The sequence below is a fragment of the Dermacentor silvarum genome, chromosome 6 (assembly GCF_013339745.2).
Source record: "Dermacentor silvarum isolate Dsil-2018 chromosome 6, BIME_Dsil_1.4, whole genome shotgun sequence".
NCBI lineage: Eukaryota > Metazoa > Arthropoda > Arachnida > Ixodida > Ixodidae > Dermacentor > Dermacentor silvarum.
In genome coordinates this window covers 115,650,408-115,669,836 of record NC_051159.1, presented here as the reverse complement: position 1 = coordinate 115,669,836, position 19,429 = coordinate 115,650,408, and the positions used below count along the sequence as shown (strand labels likewise).

Genomic DNA, 19,429 nt, shown 5'->3' with positions numbered 1-19,429 from the left:
TGCGCATTATTTCTACAAACGAATGACCCCCGTGCATATTGCTTCACACAGCTACCAAAGTTCAGCTCACGTCTGCGAACTTTATCTTTTTTGTGTGGCTTCACGTTTCAGGTTTTCAGGCGATCCGGGACGCGAGGTGCATTGGCGAGGCTACACGCTGGATAAGGTTTGCTCTTCTTTACGTGGCTAAGCGTCTCACTTAACGTTTATTCACCTTATTTCGAAAATGTATTTATTCTACGCACGGAACATATGTGAATTGAAGTGGTGTAGTCATATGAAGGTAGTCATAACCTAACCTAGAAGGACAACCACGACACGCCAAATCAATAGCATGATCACCACTGCCACCGCCATTGCCGTTATTCTCAACTTAATCATCATTATCGTCATCTACCGCAGCAACAAAGGCCTCTTCCCGCGAACTCCCCTTACAAAGTTCTCGAGTCATCCGAACTCATCCTATGAGATATTGTCCAATACAGCGCTTCATTTTGGCACAAGAACAACGATTAGGTGGTCACTGTACCTTAAGTTCATGTGTCTGAAACAGATGCGCTAGAGCATGCCTCCCCCTCACCCCCGCTCTCTCTCTCAAAAGAGCGTATATACTTGCTGAGGCGGCCTTTCAACGCGACGAAAGAAGCAAAACGTCAAGCGCCATCGGTGCCACGTTTGCGCCTGGAACGCTTAGAGAACGTGTCTTTCTTGCCACTGTTATTTATAAACTTCAATGTATTGCCATGCTTGTTCACACTGACTTCTTCAATTAGCGTGGCTCATGGTGTTGAACCTTCCATATAGGAACAATCGTATATTGCGACAGTTCCGCATCGGGATTAGAGCGTGGAGTAATTGATATTAATGTCGACAGTCTTAATATTTAAAAAAAATCGACATCATTGTTGCTTGGCCCACAGACTCGGAAGCCTAGTGCTTCAGTAGCTCCACGTTTGCATGTCGTTCATTTTCATGTATATATGGTGAAAGTACATTCGAGAGAAATAATCAAGGAAAGAGGTCCCGAAGCGAAACCGCTGGATGTTGGTACCTGTAAAAAATATTTCTGTTTGATTCAGGACCTTATCAAACTTCGGAATGTATACGTTCGTTATATGTATTCGCGACAAAGATATCCGTAGCGTGTCCTGTTCTCACCGATACCCGACCTGTCGTGCCATACCACAGTGCGAAGGCGGCTGCCTATACGAAGTCTTCGTCCAGCTCGCCACCGTCATGTTGGGTCAGCAAGCCATCAGGACCGGGAACAGCGTTGTGCTTCCGTAAGTTGTAACATCACGCCAGTTTCCAGCGAAACAAAAATAATATGGCATTCATAAACGCAATTTATTCGTATTCTTCGACTAATTTATTCCTTGCTCAAACATAAAAGAACAGAAAAATATATTTCCAAATTTAAACGCGATATAGGATTTTTTTTTTCTACTTCCACCGAGTTTTCCGAATCTGGCTAGCTATCTGGCCTCGAAGCTATGCCAACGTACACTAAGAGCAGAAATTTGGTTGGTTTCGAACCATGTTCCACCTGCACAGCAGCCCGATACCCACTCGGCCATGGACTATCCACTGACACAGGTTGGCGGGAAAACCGTTAGAGACATATATACATATATACAGTCCGCACCCGGAAAGGGCGTGAAGTACTTTAACAATGTTAATCGCATTAAAAACACCGATATAATGGCATTAAGAAGCCCTCGACTCTGCATTATAATAACCTCGCCAGTCCCACATGCGTATTAGCTGCAGCAAGGGTTGCGTCAGAGTCTAAAACTTCAGACCCCCTGTGTGTGTTCCAGCATCGTGAGGGCGTGGTGGCGGCAGCGTCGCAGGCGACTCGGCAAGGAAATCGTCGAGCAGAAAGCCAAGCTCGCGCGTTGGGAGGAGGACTACAACCTCGACGAGTGCCCCAAGCTTGCACCCTTCGACGAGTACCTCCAAATGAGTGAGTACAGTTCGAGTGCAGCCACGTCGCTTCGCGAGAGGCTGTTAACATCACGAGTGGTGAATATATCGAGTGCGCGACTCACTTACGCGCGTGATTGAGCATTTCAACACCGAAACACGTGATGTAAGCGACAAATACGTACAAGTGTTAGTACGTAGAGCGTAGACCATGGCATGCGTGCGTTTGAACTCGGCACGTGAGATGGTAGGCTAAGTCATCGTATATTCTTGTATTCAAGCATCTTTATATCCAACTCAATTCTAGGGTCTATAACGTCCCAAAACAACTCACGGGCTGCGAGTCGCGCCGTAGTCGGGGTCTCGGGATTCAGTTCGAGCACCTGGGATTCTTTAAAGTGCGCCTCTATCCAAGTACACAAGCCATTCTTTTTTCATTTAGTCTTCATCAAAATGCGGCCATCGCCGGGGGGATTCGAACACATGACATCGTGCTCGGCACTAAGCATCAGAACGCCGTAGCCATGAATGAACCACCGCGGTGGATTGTATGTAGGCATCTAAGCATGGGGGCCAGTTCCTTGGCGATTAAATCAAACAATACACGTAAGTGCCCCCAAAAAATAAGCATGCACAGGTGCACAATTACACACTATAAATGTCAGTTCACACATAACGCAGCCTATAATGTAATGCAGGTAATGTAACACTGCGTCCAACTTTTCATCATACTCGCAGACCTGTCGTCACCCAGCTATTTCTTATAGGTCAGCCTTCGGCCGAGACCCTGCAATTTTCTCTCTGTGACGAACGATTTCTTCTGGCCTCGCAGCGATCCAGTTCGGCTTCGTCACGCTGTTCGTGGCCGCGTTTCCCCTGGCACCCCTGTTCGCGCTCATTAACAACGTCTGCGAAATCAGGCTCGACGCGTACCGGTACAGCAAGCGGCTACGACGTCCTGTCGCCGAGAGGGCACCAAATATCGGTGCGGTAATTTCGTCTACGTTGTGGAACCCTTATTAACGCAAGCGCAGTACAACTAAATAGCTTCCATGTGCCACCGCTAAGCACCTGCTCATGCTCATTAAACGCTGCTTCAGGTGCACGTTGACGCCTAGAAACCTCCATTCATGTCGCGGCATTAGGGAGCCTACATGCAACGCCGTTTTATGTAGGCTCCCTACGCGGCATGGTGTTGTTGCGCCATCTGTGACGATATCGGTGACTGACGACTTTGCCTCCAAGATTTCGCTGCAGACGTTTGCGTCTTTTGTCACCTTTTTGTGAGTGAGTGAGTGAGTGAGTGAGTGAGTGAGTGAGTGAGTGAGTGAGTGAGTGAGTGAGTGAGTGAGTGAGTGAGTGAGTGAGTGAGTGAGTGAGTGAGTGAGTGAGTGAGTGAGTGAGTGAGTGAGTGACAGTGACTGACAGTGAGTGGTTTAGTGTGTGCGTGTGCGCGTGCGTGCGTGCTTGTGTGTGTGTGAGGCTTTAGCGAAAATGGCCAGAACCAATGAAAACACGTGTAATTTGGTATCGCGAGTAAAGTTTTGCGTGATTACGGATCTTGGAGGGGCACATAGGACGCACACGATGTTTCAGACAAGACGACGTGAACCAATGCTAACCAGTACAACTTGGTATTGCGAGGAAAATTTTATTGCGATAGCAATTATATGGACACTCCAAGCGAATTTCTGTCGTCGCCGTCGTCGTCGCCGTGAGGTTCCGTAGGACGTCAAACGGCGATGAAATCCTCGCCGCGCCGTATGCTTTATGTGCGAGTGAAAGCGCGAGGGATTCGCGCTATCACGGGGAGCGAACGCACGGCGGAGAGCAAACGCGCGTTCTGCACCGTGCTCCCTGAAAGGCTGCAGAATTATGCGTCTCTTCCCTCCTTTACAATCACCATATATATAGAGCAAACGCGACTTCTTCCGTCGCGCGAAAGGCCGTGTGGGGACGGGAGGCAGGGAGGGGCGGCGACGTTTAGCTGCGGCACCAAATGCATATTTAGATAAAAACGTTGTGAGGCGAGAAGGTGGTAAAGACTTCGGACGTTGCTCGACGAGTGTCCCGTTCTGATCCAACACCACCTAGGTGGTGTTGTCTGGTCTCGTCGAAAACCTCCGAGCCGCCCCCAGAGGCACCGGCAACAGTCACCAACGCCCCGCGCGTTCGGTACGAACGCGGGCAAAACGCCGACGGCGTCGACAACAGTTATGCGCGTTGCTGGTGCTGCTGCATGTCCAAGTTTATACAAAGTTTATACAGCTGATAAAACTACCATCCTTACTCCGTATAGCTACTCTACTAATTTTCTATCGCGATTGATGCTTTTTCGTGATTCGAATATTGGAGGCACGTAGGATCAACTAGAACCTTCATAAAAGAAGACACGAACCAATGCAAACAATAAGCATAAATTGTTAATGGGATTAAAACTCGGCGTAGTTACGGATCTTCGAGGCACGTAGCATACACAAGAGTCTTCAGACAAGAGTGTACACAAGTGAGTGCAAACAGGAAGTGTAGTTTTCTATCACAAGTACGAAATTGAGTTTTGACTTACAGTACCATCACGCTGCTCATAAAACCAAACCCAATCTTCGAAGATTTCCTACTTTCTCGCTTTTTCATGTCAGGCAAAGTCATTCTCTAACGAGGCTGAGTGAGCTGAGAGTCCTCTCATGCGAAGAAAAAACAGCGCAGTTTTAAACTAAACAAAGAAAACACGCTCGGGTGCATGTTTCTATTTTTCTTCCGCGCGTGTATTCATCGTCAGTAGCCTGAATATTTTTGCTATCTTTTCTTTCTTTTAGGTAGAGGGCCTGTGTTTCCTATATTTTATCTTTTAGCAAGTTTTTTTCTTTCTACACAAAATTAGTTTAAAAATATCTAGATGTAAATACATGTGACTTGCTAGAATTGTACAGTCAACCACAAAAGTTTGCGGACCACGCGAGCGCGTGGCCAAGAGCCTCTTCGCGACACTTCCGCTACGTCACCAGCGATCGACAGCAGCGCTACGTTGAAGACGCATCCCTCCTTAAATCTATGGCCTGTCTATTTTCGCACTGTGCGCAAATATTTTCTACCTATCTCTTTCAACGTGACGCGCTCTTTGTTAGCCAGGGCTACTTGCTTATATTTTGAGAGCAGAATATCAGTACAAGTAATCAGACAGCGTATTCTTCGGCTGTTATCAGTTCTATTTTCGCGTAGCCACGCTGTTTTTTTTTTTTTCGTGAGTGCGTGAGTGAGCGGTGAGGCAGCCATGGGACACAGATGCTTAGTCAGTAGGCAGAATTTTTCCGTTCCTCCCCCATCGCTAAGTGACAGTAGCGGCCGGGATTTGATCGCCTGCGCCCAGGTTTTGCTGCGCAAAGCCCGAACCACCGCGCTGCTATAGTGGTTACATTTAGAAAAATAAGAAATAATCGGGTGCGATGACTCTTTTTATAACCCTTTGCGACACGGCGTCCTCGTTTGGGGACTCGAACTTCGGAGGCGCGTCCCACGCCACGTGTTTCTTCAAATGACCTAAAACTCAGTGTGCACATTCGTGTCCGCTTCCTGATGGGACAACTAGCGGTCAGTTAATTTCATTGTCCTGCGTATTGCAGCAGATGATCACTTTGCTGGAGACACTACCATGTTAGACAATCGTTCGACGTGCCGCGTTCCAAGACCAACGTCAAGAGTATTTTTTTTCTCCGGTCGACACGAATACAACCGAAAAAGCAAGTGTGCATGCGTTTCGGGCCTAATAGTTGATTCTTTTTATGCAAGCATTCAAGCTGACGGATTTCAGAATAATTAGATAATGAGTTATACGCTAATTAATTTTTTTTACTGAAACTCACACCAAACAGCACATTGCTTCGTCTTCTTTCTTGGAATGTAATAGTGAGCGTCTTGAAATGATGCCATGCGCATTTGACGCATTTGCAGACAGTGCATCATAATTCGTGTCTGAAGGGGATGAATTTATTCACAAGACATTTACAGAAGTGTCATGAAACATAGGTCTCTCAATGATCTAGTAGGAAGTGAAATTTCCGCCTTTTTCTAGCACCTTATTGATACGTGTGGGCATCGACTCGTACAAAGATTCAGTAATCTCCGGTCGACCGCGCAGGCTTTCCCTTTCTTGTGCGATCGCTTGCCACAGCGTATCGGCCGTGTGGCCGCGGTTGGCTCGTGTGGACAGCCGTTTTTTCAACATGCCCCAGACATTTTCTATGGGATTCAAGTCGGCGCCACATGGAGGCCACTCAAGCTGGCAAACAGCATGTTCTTCTAGCAATGACTGGACGATACGTGCTTTATGGATCGGGCTGCGGTCGTGTTGAAAAAAATAGCAGCCGTCGCTGAATGGACCGTCCAGCGCATACGGAACGAGGTGTCTAGTGATGACGTCGCAGTACCGTGACGCAGTGAAGGGCCCTTCCAGACGCACAAGGGGACCAAGGCCATCTTTGCTGATTGCTCCCCACACGCTCACGGAACACCGTCCACTGGATAGAACACTCTGTGTGTAATTAGGCAGATATCTGCAAGAAATAGCATACAATTGGGTTCAGCGGCGCGTCTAAAAATGTTGTGATTCCTCTTGCGTATGAACTTTATAATGCTGTTATAGAGTTGCAATAGAAAACGTGCAAACATCATTAGATAGTACTGAAAGACCCACTGGCAGCTTTTAATTAGCTTCAGAGTAAGTAGTACTATGAAACAATCGTTAATGTTTTCAACATAATACCACTACAGAAAAATCTCGTAATGTCCAAAAGCTCATTTTACGTCAAACATGTTGTGATGCAGAATTAGCTTCGTGAATTAACTGCCAATACACTGTAAACACACCTGCAGTTTAGTGGACGCCAAACCCGCTTCCGTTGGTCCCAGCGCGTGGAAAAAGTTGACTCGTCGCTAAAGATGACATCGCCCCATTTCTCTGTTGTCCAATCTTTCATTGCTGTAGCGAACATGAGTCGTTCTTGTAGCTGGCTGTGTGAGAGGCAGGGCTTCTGTGCTGCTACGAAAGACTGCAGGCCAAGCTCACTCAGCCTTCTTCTTACAGTCTCAGACGATACCGTGAGCGAGAGCGCTTCTCGGATATCCTCTGCACTTTGAAAAGGATCAGCCACGATGGCGGCCGTAATCAGGCGGTCCTCTTCCTCAGTCGTGGCCCTTGGACGCCCACTGCGCTCCATATCTGTGAATCGGTCATCGTCACGGAAAGCTTGAATAATTCTATTCAGGGCAGTCCGGCTCCTGTTGGTTCGGCGGCAGATTTCGCGCTGAGGTATTCCCTCTATAAATAAACGCACAATGTGCCTTCTTTCGTCAAGTGGAACACGCAGCGGCATCTTTCCAAATAGGCAATCACCACGTGGCCTGAAGCAAGTCTACTACGTTTTCAGCGACTGATGCGAAGATGCGCCTATGTGTGAAAGAAAATTTTCTATGCATCCGCTTTTTCTTTATTTTTGATGACAGTGAAACACCTCCCTACCCTTTCTCTCAAGACGCAGAAGCAGCAACACTCATTGGACCAAGATGCTGCCAACCAAAGTGCGCCAGTAAACGTCGCGTAAAAAAATCGTCGCAGCGCTTCGTGAAACTTATCTACCCACTGGCACACCAGTCGACAAAGGTTGCATTGATTGCTCCGATATTGCTATCAAGCCAGATATGTGGCGGTCTTATCGCAGACAGCGCTCTGCGTCAACACAACGAACTAACAATGTCATGCACGGGAATAAAAAATTAACAGGCAGGCGAGTACCAAGAGGGCTCATATCCGGGAGAGCGCCCCTGTCGCCGCTAGGTGGCGTACCGCTAGGTGGCGCGGATAGGCAGTCTGGCACGCGCTCGCGTGGTCCGCAAACTTTTGTGGTTGACTGTACGTAAGGTATGCATATTCTGACAGCCGGTTTCACCTGCGCGCTGATAGGTGACTTAACATGTTGAAGAAACAGCACGAACAACGAAATAACGGGAGTGGGAGCACTGTGATCCGTGTCTTTTACTTGTGGTACCGTGTGTGCGCTGTTTCGTGCACATTTCCATTCTTGCAACAGCCTGAACTAACTGTATTGAACTGTCGTTCACGTTCATCATTCGCGCCTTATCTCTTGCACGCTTATCTCCTGCGCTTCTTCCTTTTTCCTCGCAGGCGCATGGCAAGCCATTCTGAGGCTTCTTGCACGCTGCGCCGTGATTTGCAACGTGAGTCCCGAAAAAAAAAAAAAGAACTTGCAAACACTGACAATACATGTAAGCGATTTTAATGCGACAGCATTATCAGGATCACTCCACCGACGCCTTCGATTACAGTGCCTCAGCGATGTTGGCCTTTATTAGAAACCACATTAGAACATAGGCGAGGGCAGATGTCGCGCGCGCTGGTATCAGGATTGGCCACGCACCACGACTGATGACACTGCCTCAGGAACCGGCCTGCTATATTTTGCGCCAGCGCCATTTACGAAGGCAGGTGAGTCTCCCCTTTAATGCTAACGCCTTAAAATACTATAGGGTGTTGTGTTTTCTAAAATGTTTTCCTACAAAACCTACTCCCACCGGCAGCATAATCAAAAGGAAGTCACGGCATCTGATTTTATTTTATCTTATCTTTACTTCTTCAAGAGACGTAAGTTCTTTTCTGTTGCACCGGTGGTCTCAGAATTTCCAACTCGACAGCGCGGTGCCTGTTTCTTTATTAACTTGTTTCTTTTCCCCTGTGAAGGGCAGCGGCAAAGCTTAGGAGAAGCGAAAGAGGTAACATTTTATGAATATGTAAAACCCTCCATGAAGCAAGAAGTTCAGTAGGTTTCTGTAACCAAAATTCGCTGTCACGAAGTTACCACAGTTATTATACCAGCTGTTATTTAATGGTTGAAAGGGGCAGTAACTGCAAACAAAAAAAGAAGCAATGGACTGGCACTTAGCTAGTTCTCAAGTGTTCGTACTGCCGTTGTAACGTTCCTGAAATTTTTGTTGTGCATGTCGTTGTCGTTGAATATAAGGCTCCTGACATCATTAAAAAAATTACCTCGTGATTTTTAAGTACACTGCCTTTCTTGTACATCATTTTGTTTTCTGTTTATCTTATCTTTACTTCTTCAAGAGACGTAAGTTCTTTTTTGTTGCACCGGTGGTCTCAGAATTTCCAACTCGACAGCCCGGTGCCTGTTTCTTTATTGACTTGTTTCTTTACGGACTTTATCTTAATTTTTTGTCAGTTTATTCATTTCCGACCTAAAAGTGCGCCTCGTGTTGCAGTCGGAACATCTTCAAAAGAATACCCAAAATAATTTTAAGTTCATCGGGCTCCGCCACCATACAATCTAGCGCTGGAGGAAAAAAAGGCAACCCTAAATTTATTGACTTATTTTTACAAAAGTAACGAACGCGTCCACCAGCTAAAATAGGTCGAGCTTGCAGAAACATACCGTTTTTACTCAGCAGTAAAACATGTTGAATCACAAGACACGATTTGCTTGACCTTGGACAAACACGCCACAGCACGATGAAAGACGCGCAGCGAATTTCGGCGGCGAACGCATTGCGTAACTCCTACCTTTGTCCGCCTTAATACGCGCGATCACCTTTTAAAAACTATTCTATGACACTGATTGCTATGAAGCGCACCTAATTCGCCAAGCATTTCAAAGTACTAGCTTGCGCGAGCAAAGAAATCGCGAAGGTGTTTTATTCTACATATTTAGGCATAGGTCTGTTGCCTAACGGTAAGAGTATTGAGCTTCTGTGCTGGGGAAACGGGATTCGAAACCAACCATCGGAAATGCAACATCTTTATATATTAACAACGCATCAACGTCTGCCCCAAGGTTGCATGAACGGACAGAAACTGACAAGGACTGCCGCAAGGATTCCGAGATGGGCTAGGACAGCGCGCTCTCCTGTCCGTTTTTCGCCCGTCCCGTCGCCTGCGCTGTTTGGCCGTAGTACACCATCAAAGTGGGGGAAAGACACAAAAAAAGCTATCGCTTTCGAAATGGGTACCAATGATTCTATATGAAGTTCTATACTAAGTTTTATATTCTGCTCTATATATTTATATGTCTAGATCCCTTGCAAGTGCGCCAACCTCCCTGACGCCAGCGCCTAATTCCCAAACCCGCCTACACAACGCAGGCTTTCCTGATCGCCTTCACGAGCGAGTTCATCCCGCGACTGGTGTATCAGGTGCGCCACAGCAAGGGGCTCAGCCTGAGCGGCTACGTCAACTTCACGCTGGCCACGTTCGACACCAGCGACTACGACGAAGCCCACCGGCCGGAGAACGGCACGCTCGACGGGTCCATCGTGCGGGAGTGCAGGTGCCGCTCTCTCCCGTCGTCGTAGTCATTTTGATAGTCTACGTGCTATCTAATCGACTGTGGAGCATTCATATGGGGTCACGAGGCACGCCTGACGTTGACAACGCCAATCATAGATTTGAACAGTCTGCGCGCTCTATACATGTGCATCGATATTAAAAGTAACAATTGTGAACAACATGAATAGCTGACTTGACCAGCGTACAGAGGTCGACACACTTCTCTAGAACGCGCTGGCGATATCTCAAGATGACATGCGGCACAAAATCGGCTTTATGTGAGGTTTCATGACTACATTCACAGTTTCCATTGATTTCTCTCGACTTGGTGGTCAGCTTAAGCTTTGGTAGCTACTTTGGCCCTCAGGACTGTGTCCTAGACAAGTGTGTTGAGCTCTGTACTATCGACGTCAAATGAAATGCGAACAGTGGCGCGCGTGCCCGAGGCGTAACTGAACGCATGGTGCGCGCCGTCGGCCACCAGTCACCACCACTGACAGGCATGGAGAGAAAACAAAAATCAAAGAAATACGAAATCAATAAAATATGACTGGCCGAAGGCGCGCACTGTACCTTTAGGTATGCTTCCTGCAGGCGTTCCGCTGTTCGTGTTTCATTCGACGCCGATAGTACATGCGGTGTATATACTGGCGTTCCTGCGAAGACATTAACTAAAGTTGAAAAAAATCACCTGTGGCAGATAGCACAGTTCTAATTCTTGAGCTGGATTACTCAGAGGGAGGAAGGGAGGAAGAGAGGGAGGGGGAACTGTTTGCGCGAAAAAATGTAAATGCTTAGCTGACTAAATAACACACATTCAATAATTAAGTTTTACACTAATTAGCTTACGGCACATATTGCAATTTTCAATTGTAGCCGGGAAATTCGCAAGGTGGATCCACTTGGAACGAATTCTCCTGATGACACCAGTTTCGAGATAACTAATTCCCGAACTTTGCAAAGAAATGCATTGGCGGTCCAATTACTTTTGTACTTTAATGCATAAAACGGCGTCTTGTTAAAAAAATGTGGTTGATCCCTCTTATATAGGAATCGGTATAGAACACGAAAGTGAAACGTGTCTTCACAGAAGTAGTGTAATGTTTATTGCACATTGATATATAATGTCTATTGGTGTTTTGTGGCTAAAGCGCCCTTAGGCGTTGATGCACCCACGCTGACGCCTGGTGGCACGTCTCCTCCATCACGACTACCAACGTCGATGACCATGAGCAACCGTCGTGCATATGGAAGCTGCACTACGCTGCACACGCTAGCACAACGCGAAAGACGAAGCACGTAACTGACACACTAATACAACGCGCAAGACAAAGCACGTAACTGAATCGTCACCGAGTCAAATCAGCGCGTACAGCGCGTCGTAATTGCAGCCTCCGCGATCAACTTCAGAAACATTTTCAGAGCTAATTGCGGAGGCCACGCTCCGCTGTGCTGAGTACGGTGAACGCCACCTAGGTGGCGTTGGTAGTGCTTCTTGATGCCAGCGTCCCTTCGAATGCTGGCATCGAGGCGTCGTAGTGCTGAGACCACCGAAGCGTTCACTGTCGGTGCGCGTTAGTGTCATAATGCAGTACTTCTCTTTTCTGCTCGTAGGCGGCGGCACCGCCCCGAGCAAGAGCGCGGGTACACGGAGGAGTGTTAGATATATGAGGCGCGTCTGTGTAGCTCTCTGCGAATGCGTTTGTGGCGCAATGGGTTAAACGCTCGGCGATCTATCGTCGCGGACCGAGAGGTCGTGGGTTCGATTTCCAAATTTTGCATGTTTGTGGAACTTTTTCTTCTGGTTTCTTTCTTTGTATTATGTTCGTGTACATTGTAAGCTGACGTATTTCCGTGACGGAAATACGTCACCAAGACTTCACTGACGTATTTCCGTGACGGAAATACGTCAGTGAAGTCTTGGTGGACCCCGGCATAAAACACTTTCGTGTTAAAAAGTAAATGGAACGACAGTGCATCTTTACCCTCGAGTTTGATGGGGCATATCTCGAAAATGGTGTCACCCACAGAATTATTTTCAAATGAATATGCCTTAGTCTCACAGGCTAGAATTACCAAATTGCAATGCATGCCTTTAGATAATTAGTTAAAAGAATTGGGGGTTCCAGCCTAGTGCCATTGTGTGCGAGTCTGTCAAAATTCAAATGATAACGTGAAGTCACGAAGGACCGGTACAAGTCGGATGAGATCATTCGTACCAGATTGTTGCAAACATGTTCACACTTATCTGACCACACAAAATGCACTCCTTTCTTCATTAGCATAGTTAAACAATTCGTTCTCGTGGCGTAGTCCGATATAAACGCTCGGAAATGGCCAGCGAGATCGAGGAAAGCACGAAGCGAATGTACGCCGTGTGGCTTCATTACATGGTATATCCTTTGAACTGACTCTTCTCTTTTGTACTCTTTGTTCTGCCATAAAATATTCTTCCAAGAAAGACAACGTTCCTTATATAAAAATCACTTTTTTCGGTCATTTATTTTCCACATTAATTGGCTGAGAGCCTCAAGAACCTGAGTGAAGTGGGCGTCGTGTTCCTTTGTGAGTGAGTATATTATAATGGCGTCTATATAGACATTACAAAAGATGCCTATTAAGTCTTTCAAAGCTCCGTTCATCATTTTCTGAAACCAAGCTCCAGAATTTTTCTACCCAAAAAAAGAGCGTGTTGTATTCCTACCGGGTGTTCAAAATTAAGCTTTACGGAATTTTTCAAAATCGCCTGTGGCGATTTTGGGCGTTCCAGTTATTTTTGTGCTTCAACGTATAAAGCAGCATTTTGGTAGAAATGTAAGTGGAACGGTGCATTTTTACGGCGAGTTTGATGGCGCATATATCCAAACTGGTGTCATTCTGGAAATTCATTCCAAGTAGATACGCCTGACAAGCTCACCCGCTACAATTCGTAAATTGCAATATGTGTCATAGAATAATTAACCAGGAAGTTGATTAGTGATTTTTGTTAATTACTTGGATATGCGTTTCGATTTCTCGTGCTACTAATGTGCGCCTCATCGAATAACCCAGCTCAAGGATACGAATTATGTTATCCAGTTGCCACAGCTGATCTCAAAAATTCTGTAAAGCTTAATTTTGAACACTGTATATTTCAAAGGGTGTCACAAAAGCAGTGAAATGTTTCCTTTCTTCCGTGAGCGGCACTTGCCAATCGCCCTTGCACAAAGCGAGCCTTGAGAATCAAGTACAGCCTCCTGCATCGTTGATGATGTCGTCTACACGAGGCACCCGAAATGGGAACAGTTCAGTTTATTGATTCTCGAAACGATAATCTGTGCAAAGGCGAGACGAGCCACCTTCGTTTGGAATTATTGTGGTTGGAGATACGAAAGGTGGAGTTAATGGTCCGATGATCTTGGCGTCCAACATTTGCTGCAGTTCTTGCTTTAACGAGATCATTCTTTTTTTTTTTTTTTTCGCGTGTCGCACTCTACGGCTTTCATCTCACTGGTGTGGTGTCGCGATGTAAAAATGGCACTTCTATGGCGTTTGCAGGTGAAGAATGGGCTTCGACACAGAGGAGCTCTGGGTAAAACGATCGTACATCTGCGGCGTCGTGAACCATCCTAGGTGTTCCTTGTACGGGTGTTTTCCCTTCGATCGTTATCTCATCGTTCCATGAAAGGTTCATATGGAAACGTTTCATATCTGATCTAGACAGAATAAACATGTACTCAACTTCCTCCATGAGAAGCTCCTCCAGCTCCCACCTTTTCTTGTTAAATTCTAATGTCAGACATGCCCAATTCTGCAGACATCTTACTGCGTCATCGTAACTGTGGACCTTCACGGCACGGCCTAAACGAATGGCACTAATGTCGGCGAGGCACCGATTGATAAAGCTAACCAAAGCTCCGGTGTTTATAAGTGCGCTAACATCTTCATGACATTCTGTGTAGCGCCAAGTACGTTCGTCAAATATACGGTCTCATCTTTGATTAGGTGTGGCTGTGCATCCCCACTTACTCGCTTTTATTGAATCATGGTTGACTTTTCGGACGTGGCGGGCGCTGCTTCTGGGGATCTGTCCTGGTGAAAGGCGGCGTTATGCAGGGGAGTGTCGCTGACTGACTGCCGTGACTCTTGAAAATGAATTCGCGGTAATCTGGTTGACAAAATCACCTTTCAGTGCATCGAACGTCTTCGGAGATCTTTCTTGGATTTGCATTTCTTTACTCGTCCTTGTCCTACCGTGGAGAATCAAAGGTATTATTGAAGATTCTGCTATAAGGCAAATTCGGCAATTTGAGGAAGTCTCCTCTTCTCATAAATGTTATCCAAGAGACTGCCGGAGTGGTGTTTGAATATTTCCCCTGCCCCAATGGTCTACAGCGTCACTCTCAAAGGCGGTCGTAAAACTTGCCCGCCAGGAGCTCCATGGATCGCTAACGTTGTCTCTGATACGCAAGTCTGACTGTTTACGCGCATTTCGATCAAATATGTTCTCATATGCAGCACTTCATCTTCATCGTCCTTCCATTCATTGTGTTGGCATGCGTACTCGTAAAAATGCATCCATGTCAAGGTGGAATCTGTCGCTGAGTCAAAATTTTCTGGTAGCACAAGAACTTCGTCTCCTAGGAATTGTAGTGGTTTATTGGTTCGAAAGTCCCTAATCTGTAGCATAAACATAATCATAAACATAATCTGTAGCATAAACAGAGGTGCTCAGAAAGGCACACATTCGCCACAAGTTGTCTCGGCCTCCAACACAATTGGGATGTCCAAGCAAAAGTCTTAACCAGAGTGCGAAATAGTGACATCGACGCTGCGTGAGACTTAAAGACAACAAATACAGGCAAATTTAGTCTGACGGCAAACCTTCCAACCCCCCCTCCCCCGCAAGCTAACTGGCCTTGGCCACGCGAACTAGCAATCCCAGTTCGATAACTGGGCTAGTCATCTCACAGCCAATTGATAGTATGCGTAACGGTTGTCTACTACACAGCTTTGAGTTTACGAGTCTGCATTTCTAAACGCCGTTCAGGCCTAATACGGTATCAAAGCGAAGAAAGCCGAAGGTTTACAGTGGCGGATATCCGGCGTTTAGAAAGTTATCGCTGTCGCTGCTTGACATTGGGCGTTGGTGCGAAATTCTTTCTTTTGCAGGTACGCGGGATTTCGCGAGCCTCCGGGCACTGAGAACGAGTACCGGTTGTCCGGCACCTTCTGGGTCATCACCACAGCTCAACTATGCTTTGTCATCATCTTCGAGGTGACATTTGCACACTAAATATGTCTATGACCACGCGGTCCTTCTAGGACGTCCAGACCGAACAGTTTCGCCCAAAGTGCGAAGCTGCTAGAGCAATAGCAAAGCTCCACGGCACGATTACGTTTAGTGAGATTCGTTACTAGACAGTTTTATAATAGCGTTTGTCACTTTACGTACGTTAAAATCGAGCACTTCTGTGGGATGTTACGGTGCGCGTCCCTTCAAGACCTTTAGTTTGACGTATGGAAGCGCAAGCACAAGGAAGACGTTATAATACAGGATGCCATCTTGCGCCTCGTGCCAAACATGTCCAAGCCAAGACAATCCATTAGCAACCATACTGTCCTTTCTATGCGGACGCCTTTCGTTGGGCCTACGGACGCCGGAATCGCCGAACAATCTCAAAAAGTAAACCCGCTGTGCGCTGATAACTAAAGTTTCGGATGAGTTTAGAGGAATAGAAAGCTCATTTCAGTATAGTTACTGGCGATCAACGGAAGCGAGAACGTAGCCATTACGAGAATTCACGCTAAAGCGGGAGCCATGCGTGGTGCAATGTTCGACAACGCTATTTTTTAGCGTGCGTAAACATTACGAACGTTAAACTCGAAAAATAATCTAGGTTATCATAGCGCACATAAACCTTCTTTCAGGGGTTTAACGTGCCAGAATCAGTTCTGATTATGAGGCACGCCGTAGTGGAGGGCTCCGGATTAATTTTGACCGCCTGGGGTTCTTTAATGTGCCCTACAACGCAAGCACACGGGCGTTTTTGCATTTCTCCTCCATCAAAATGCGGCCGCCGCGGTTGGGATTCGATCCCACGATCTCGTGCTCAGCAGCGCAACGCCTTAGCTGACTAAGCCACCGCGGCGGGTGTGCGCACAAAAACCACAAAAAAACGATAACGTGCTGAGCATCCACAGAGAGGGCAGGGCTATTTCTTTACGTACGTAATGTGTTTACGTTTGGTTGTAAACGCTATTCTAAAACTATCTGTTAATCGTAACTGCGCAAACTATACAGCTACTCTAAAAGTGCACATACAGTTAATGTTCTGTCTTGCGAAGCAGCAAAAGAGACACGCCGTAAAACTTGCCCGTAAAACTTGTCATAATTTGTAGCATAAACAGAGGTGCTCAGAAACGCACATAGTCGCCACAAGTTGTCTCCGCCTCCAACACACTTGGGATGTCCAAGCAAAAGTCTTAACTAGAGTGGGAAATAGTGACGTCGACGTTTAGTGAGACTTAAAGACAACATATACAGTCAAATTTGGTCTGACTGCAAACCTTCCAAAAGCTCCCTTAACCCCTCCCCCCCCCCCCCCACCGCACCCCCTCTGATGCAAAAAAGGAAAGGCTTTGCCTAAAGTGCGAAGCAGCAAAAGCAATAATTACCGCGTTATAACGCGCAGTGTCTATTTCACAGATAGCTGTCAGCCTATGAGGGTTCCGAAATTGGCCCCAAAGGAATGGAAAGTAGATCAACACAAGCAGATTAGATTAGAAGGAGTCACCAAGTTAGCAAGCTATCAAACATTGACAAAAATATAGGGCTAGCTAGCGGTAACTGGGAGAGGCCTTTCTCTTACAGCAACGTCGTCACTATCCCCACATCCGCATTTTAAGAGAATGGGTTCATGCTGAAAGCATGCTGCGCGGTTTTTAATGCGAAAGCAATTGTATGGCTCATGAAGCGGAAAATCCGGCGGCGTGGCCGGAGATGGTACAGAAAGTCACGTGGTCACAGAGACAGACGGCGCCGGTGGCTGGTCTATATAAAGCGCCGCGATGCCAGTCGGTGTGCTGATTTCGGTGAGTTTTGTCGTGCGCTCCGATGGACGAACGTTCGACTTCGACTTCTCAGTCAATAGCTGTGTCCGGCTCCTTTGAACGACCACGTGAGTACGCGAACGAGGCCGTCGCAATGCTTTCGCATTCATCCGCGTGGGGATACTTAAGTGCCCTTGATTTTTTTTTTTTCTCTACGTTCTCAAACACGCCACTCTTCTTCATTCTTTCACAGCACGTGGTGTTCTTCATCACTGGCGTCGTGGCCGGCATGATTCCTGCCATGCCGAAGTCGGTGGCCCAGCGAATGAAGCGAGAGCAGATCGTCGTGCAGGACCTCATCGCCAAGCTACAAGACACCGACATGGCCGCCGCCACTGCAGCTGCCAATAGGGCACGCTTTATGTCCATATCGCAATAGTAGCGTCTTATATTGCGTGTCACGGAGCAAGCCATTTCACCGACTCCTTTTCTTTTTTTCTTTTTGATCCGTTATCATGTGTCGCAGTGATTAGCCACTAATTCGAGACAATGACCTCGCATGATTATTGTATGAAAACTTTGCTTTCCTTCTTTTCTTTAGAATGTCATCGCGCAAACGTTTCCCTACGAACCTGGTGTGCGTTAAATAGATTGTGTTCTTTGTTAGTCAGTGTACTTCTCATGAGCTGGCAAGATAGCAAGGAATTGTTACATCAAGAAGTTGGCGTGTTTGCCTCTTTCCAGATGCGATATAGCACCGTTTTGTTAGCGCATGAATGCACGTATATGAAGCATTTTTAGTTTCTTGGCTGGCCACACAGTGATCCCGCAGCAGCTTGTCTGTGAAAAGTTCTGTGAAAGCACCTACTATAGCAGTTTCACTAGATGTTAGCGAATGGCTCAGCATTTGTCAGCTGGTGAATGTGCAAGATTATTGCAGAGCCGATAAGTGTCACCTGTCGGAACCTCTGTGGTTCACGCCGGAAGAAGACTGACTGCACAATCGAACTCACTAGACCACAGTCCCACGGTGTTAAACCGCTGCCGCTATCAAGCCACGTGACTGAATGTGCAGCCAAGTGTATGCCGGCACAATTTGTTTTCCTGCTAGCCATCGAAGAACAAAGATGTCGAAAGCTAATCGTGCTTAAATATATATCGTATCTGACGTATTTCCTTGGCAGCCACATTTATTATTCCAAGTGCATCAAAATGGGCTGTCCTATTCCACCGTCCCTGAAGAAACCTTGATGTTGATTTAAGCTTTATAAGTGATACGCCCCACACCGTTTTTATATGCTCCGCGTTTCGAGTCCACCCGCCAATTACGCGTTACTTCTATAAGCATTCCGACCGCGGCCTCGACAGGAGTGGACAGCGTGGTCTCGACAGTGGACTTCATGTGTCGTGTGGTGTGCACAAGCCACGGTGTCAACAACTAACCTGCGAGTGACGCTATTCGCGTTGTGACGCCATTTTCTTACCTTTACGGCATCATTGGTTGCTGCTGTGTTAAGGACTGACTGCTCAGAGCTGGCAGGCTCGCGTTGACACAACCACACACTGAGGCTATTGTGCGACGAGAAGAGTTGCATATAAGGCCGTAAAGGTCGTGCGCATGCTTGCTCGATGTTTGTTGTTCAACGTTTCAGTTGCTTTCAGCTTAACCACACCGACGTGTTTTGCAAGATCTGCATTTGAATCTCTGTGTACATTTCCTATATGCGTGTCGCTGTGTACATTATTTTCTTAATGTCGTTATATAAACGACACAACCCTCTGCGCCTATGAGCATCAAGCATTGTGCGTTTGCAAGAAAATAAAACTGCATTGTTTGTGTAGCATAGTTCAAACTTGGGAGATTGATTGATTGATTGATTGATTGATTGATTGATTGATTGATTGATTCATTCATTCATTCATTCATTCATTCATTCATTCATTCATTCATCATTTTTTGCACTTCGCCACCATCGAAATGCGGCGCCACGACCATGCATTGTACCGCGCTCAGGAGCAGAAAGCCACAGTGACCGAGTCAACGCAGCGGTTTGTTTCGCGAGGGAGTGAACTCGAAAAACTATCGTGTACCATGCTTTCGGTGCGCGTTATTGAACCCCAATT

At 46.7% G+C, this 19,429-nt stretch overlaps 1 protein-coding gene across 1 annotated transcript in view; it reads left to right on the top strand.

The window, feature by feature from the left end:
* The window catches only part of LOC119456842 (anoctamin-4-like), a 38,752-nt gene extending 20,143 nt beyond the window's left edge, over positions 1-18,609 (top strand). The window contains exons 14-21 of the mRNA XM_049669099.1: positions 112-166; positions 1,189-1,283; positions 1,821-1,966; positions 2,759-2,911; positions 8,105-8,157; positions 10,090-10,274; positions 15,425-15,530; positions 17,559-18,609. Coding sequence (XP_049525056.1) covers positions 112-166; positions 1,189-1,283; positions 1,821-1,966; positions 2,759-2,911; positions 8,105-8,157; positions 10,090-10,274; positions 15,425-15,530; positions 17,559-17,744 — 979 coding nt within the window. The 3' untranslated portion in view covers positions 17,745-18,609. The remainder of the gene's footprint in view (positions 1-111; positions 167-1,188; positions 1,284-1,820; positions 1,967-2,758; positions 2,912-8,104; positions 8,158-10,089; positions 10,275-15,424; positions 15,531-17,558) is intronic.
* The last annotated feature ends 820 nt before the right edge of the window (positions 18,610-19,429 follow it).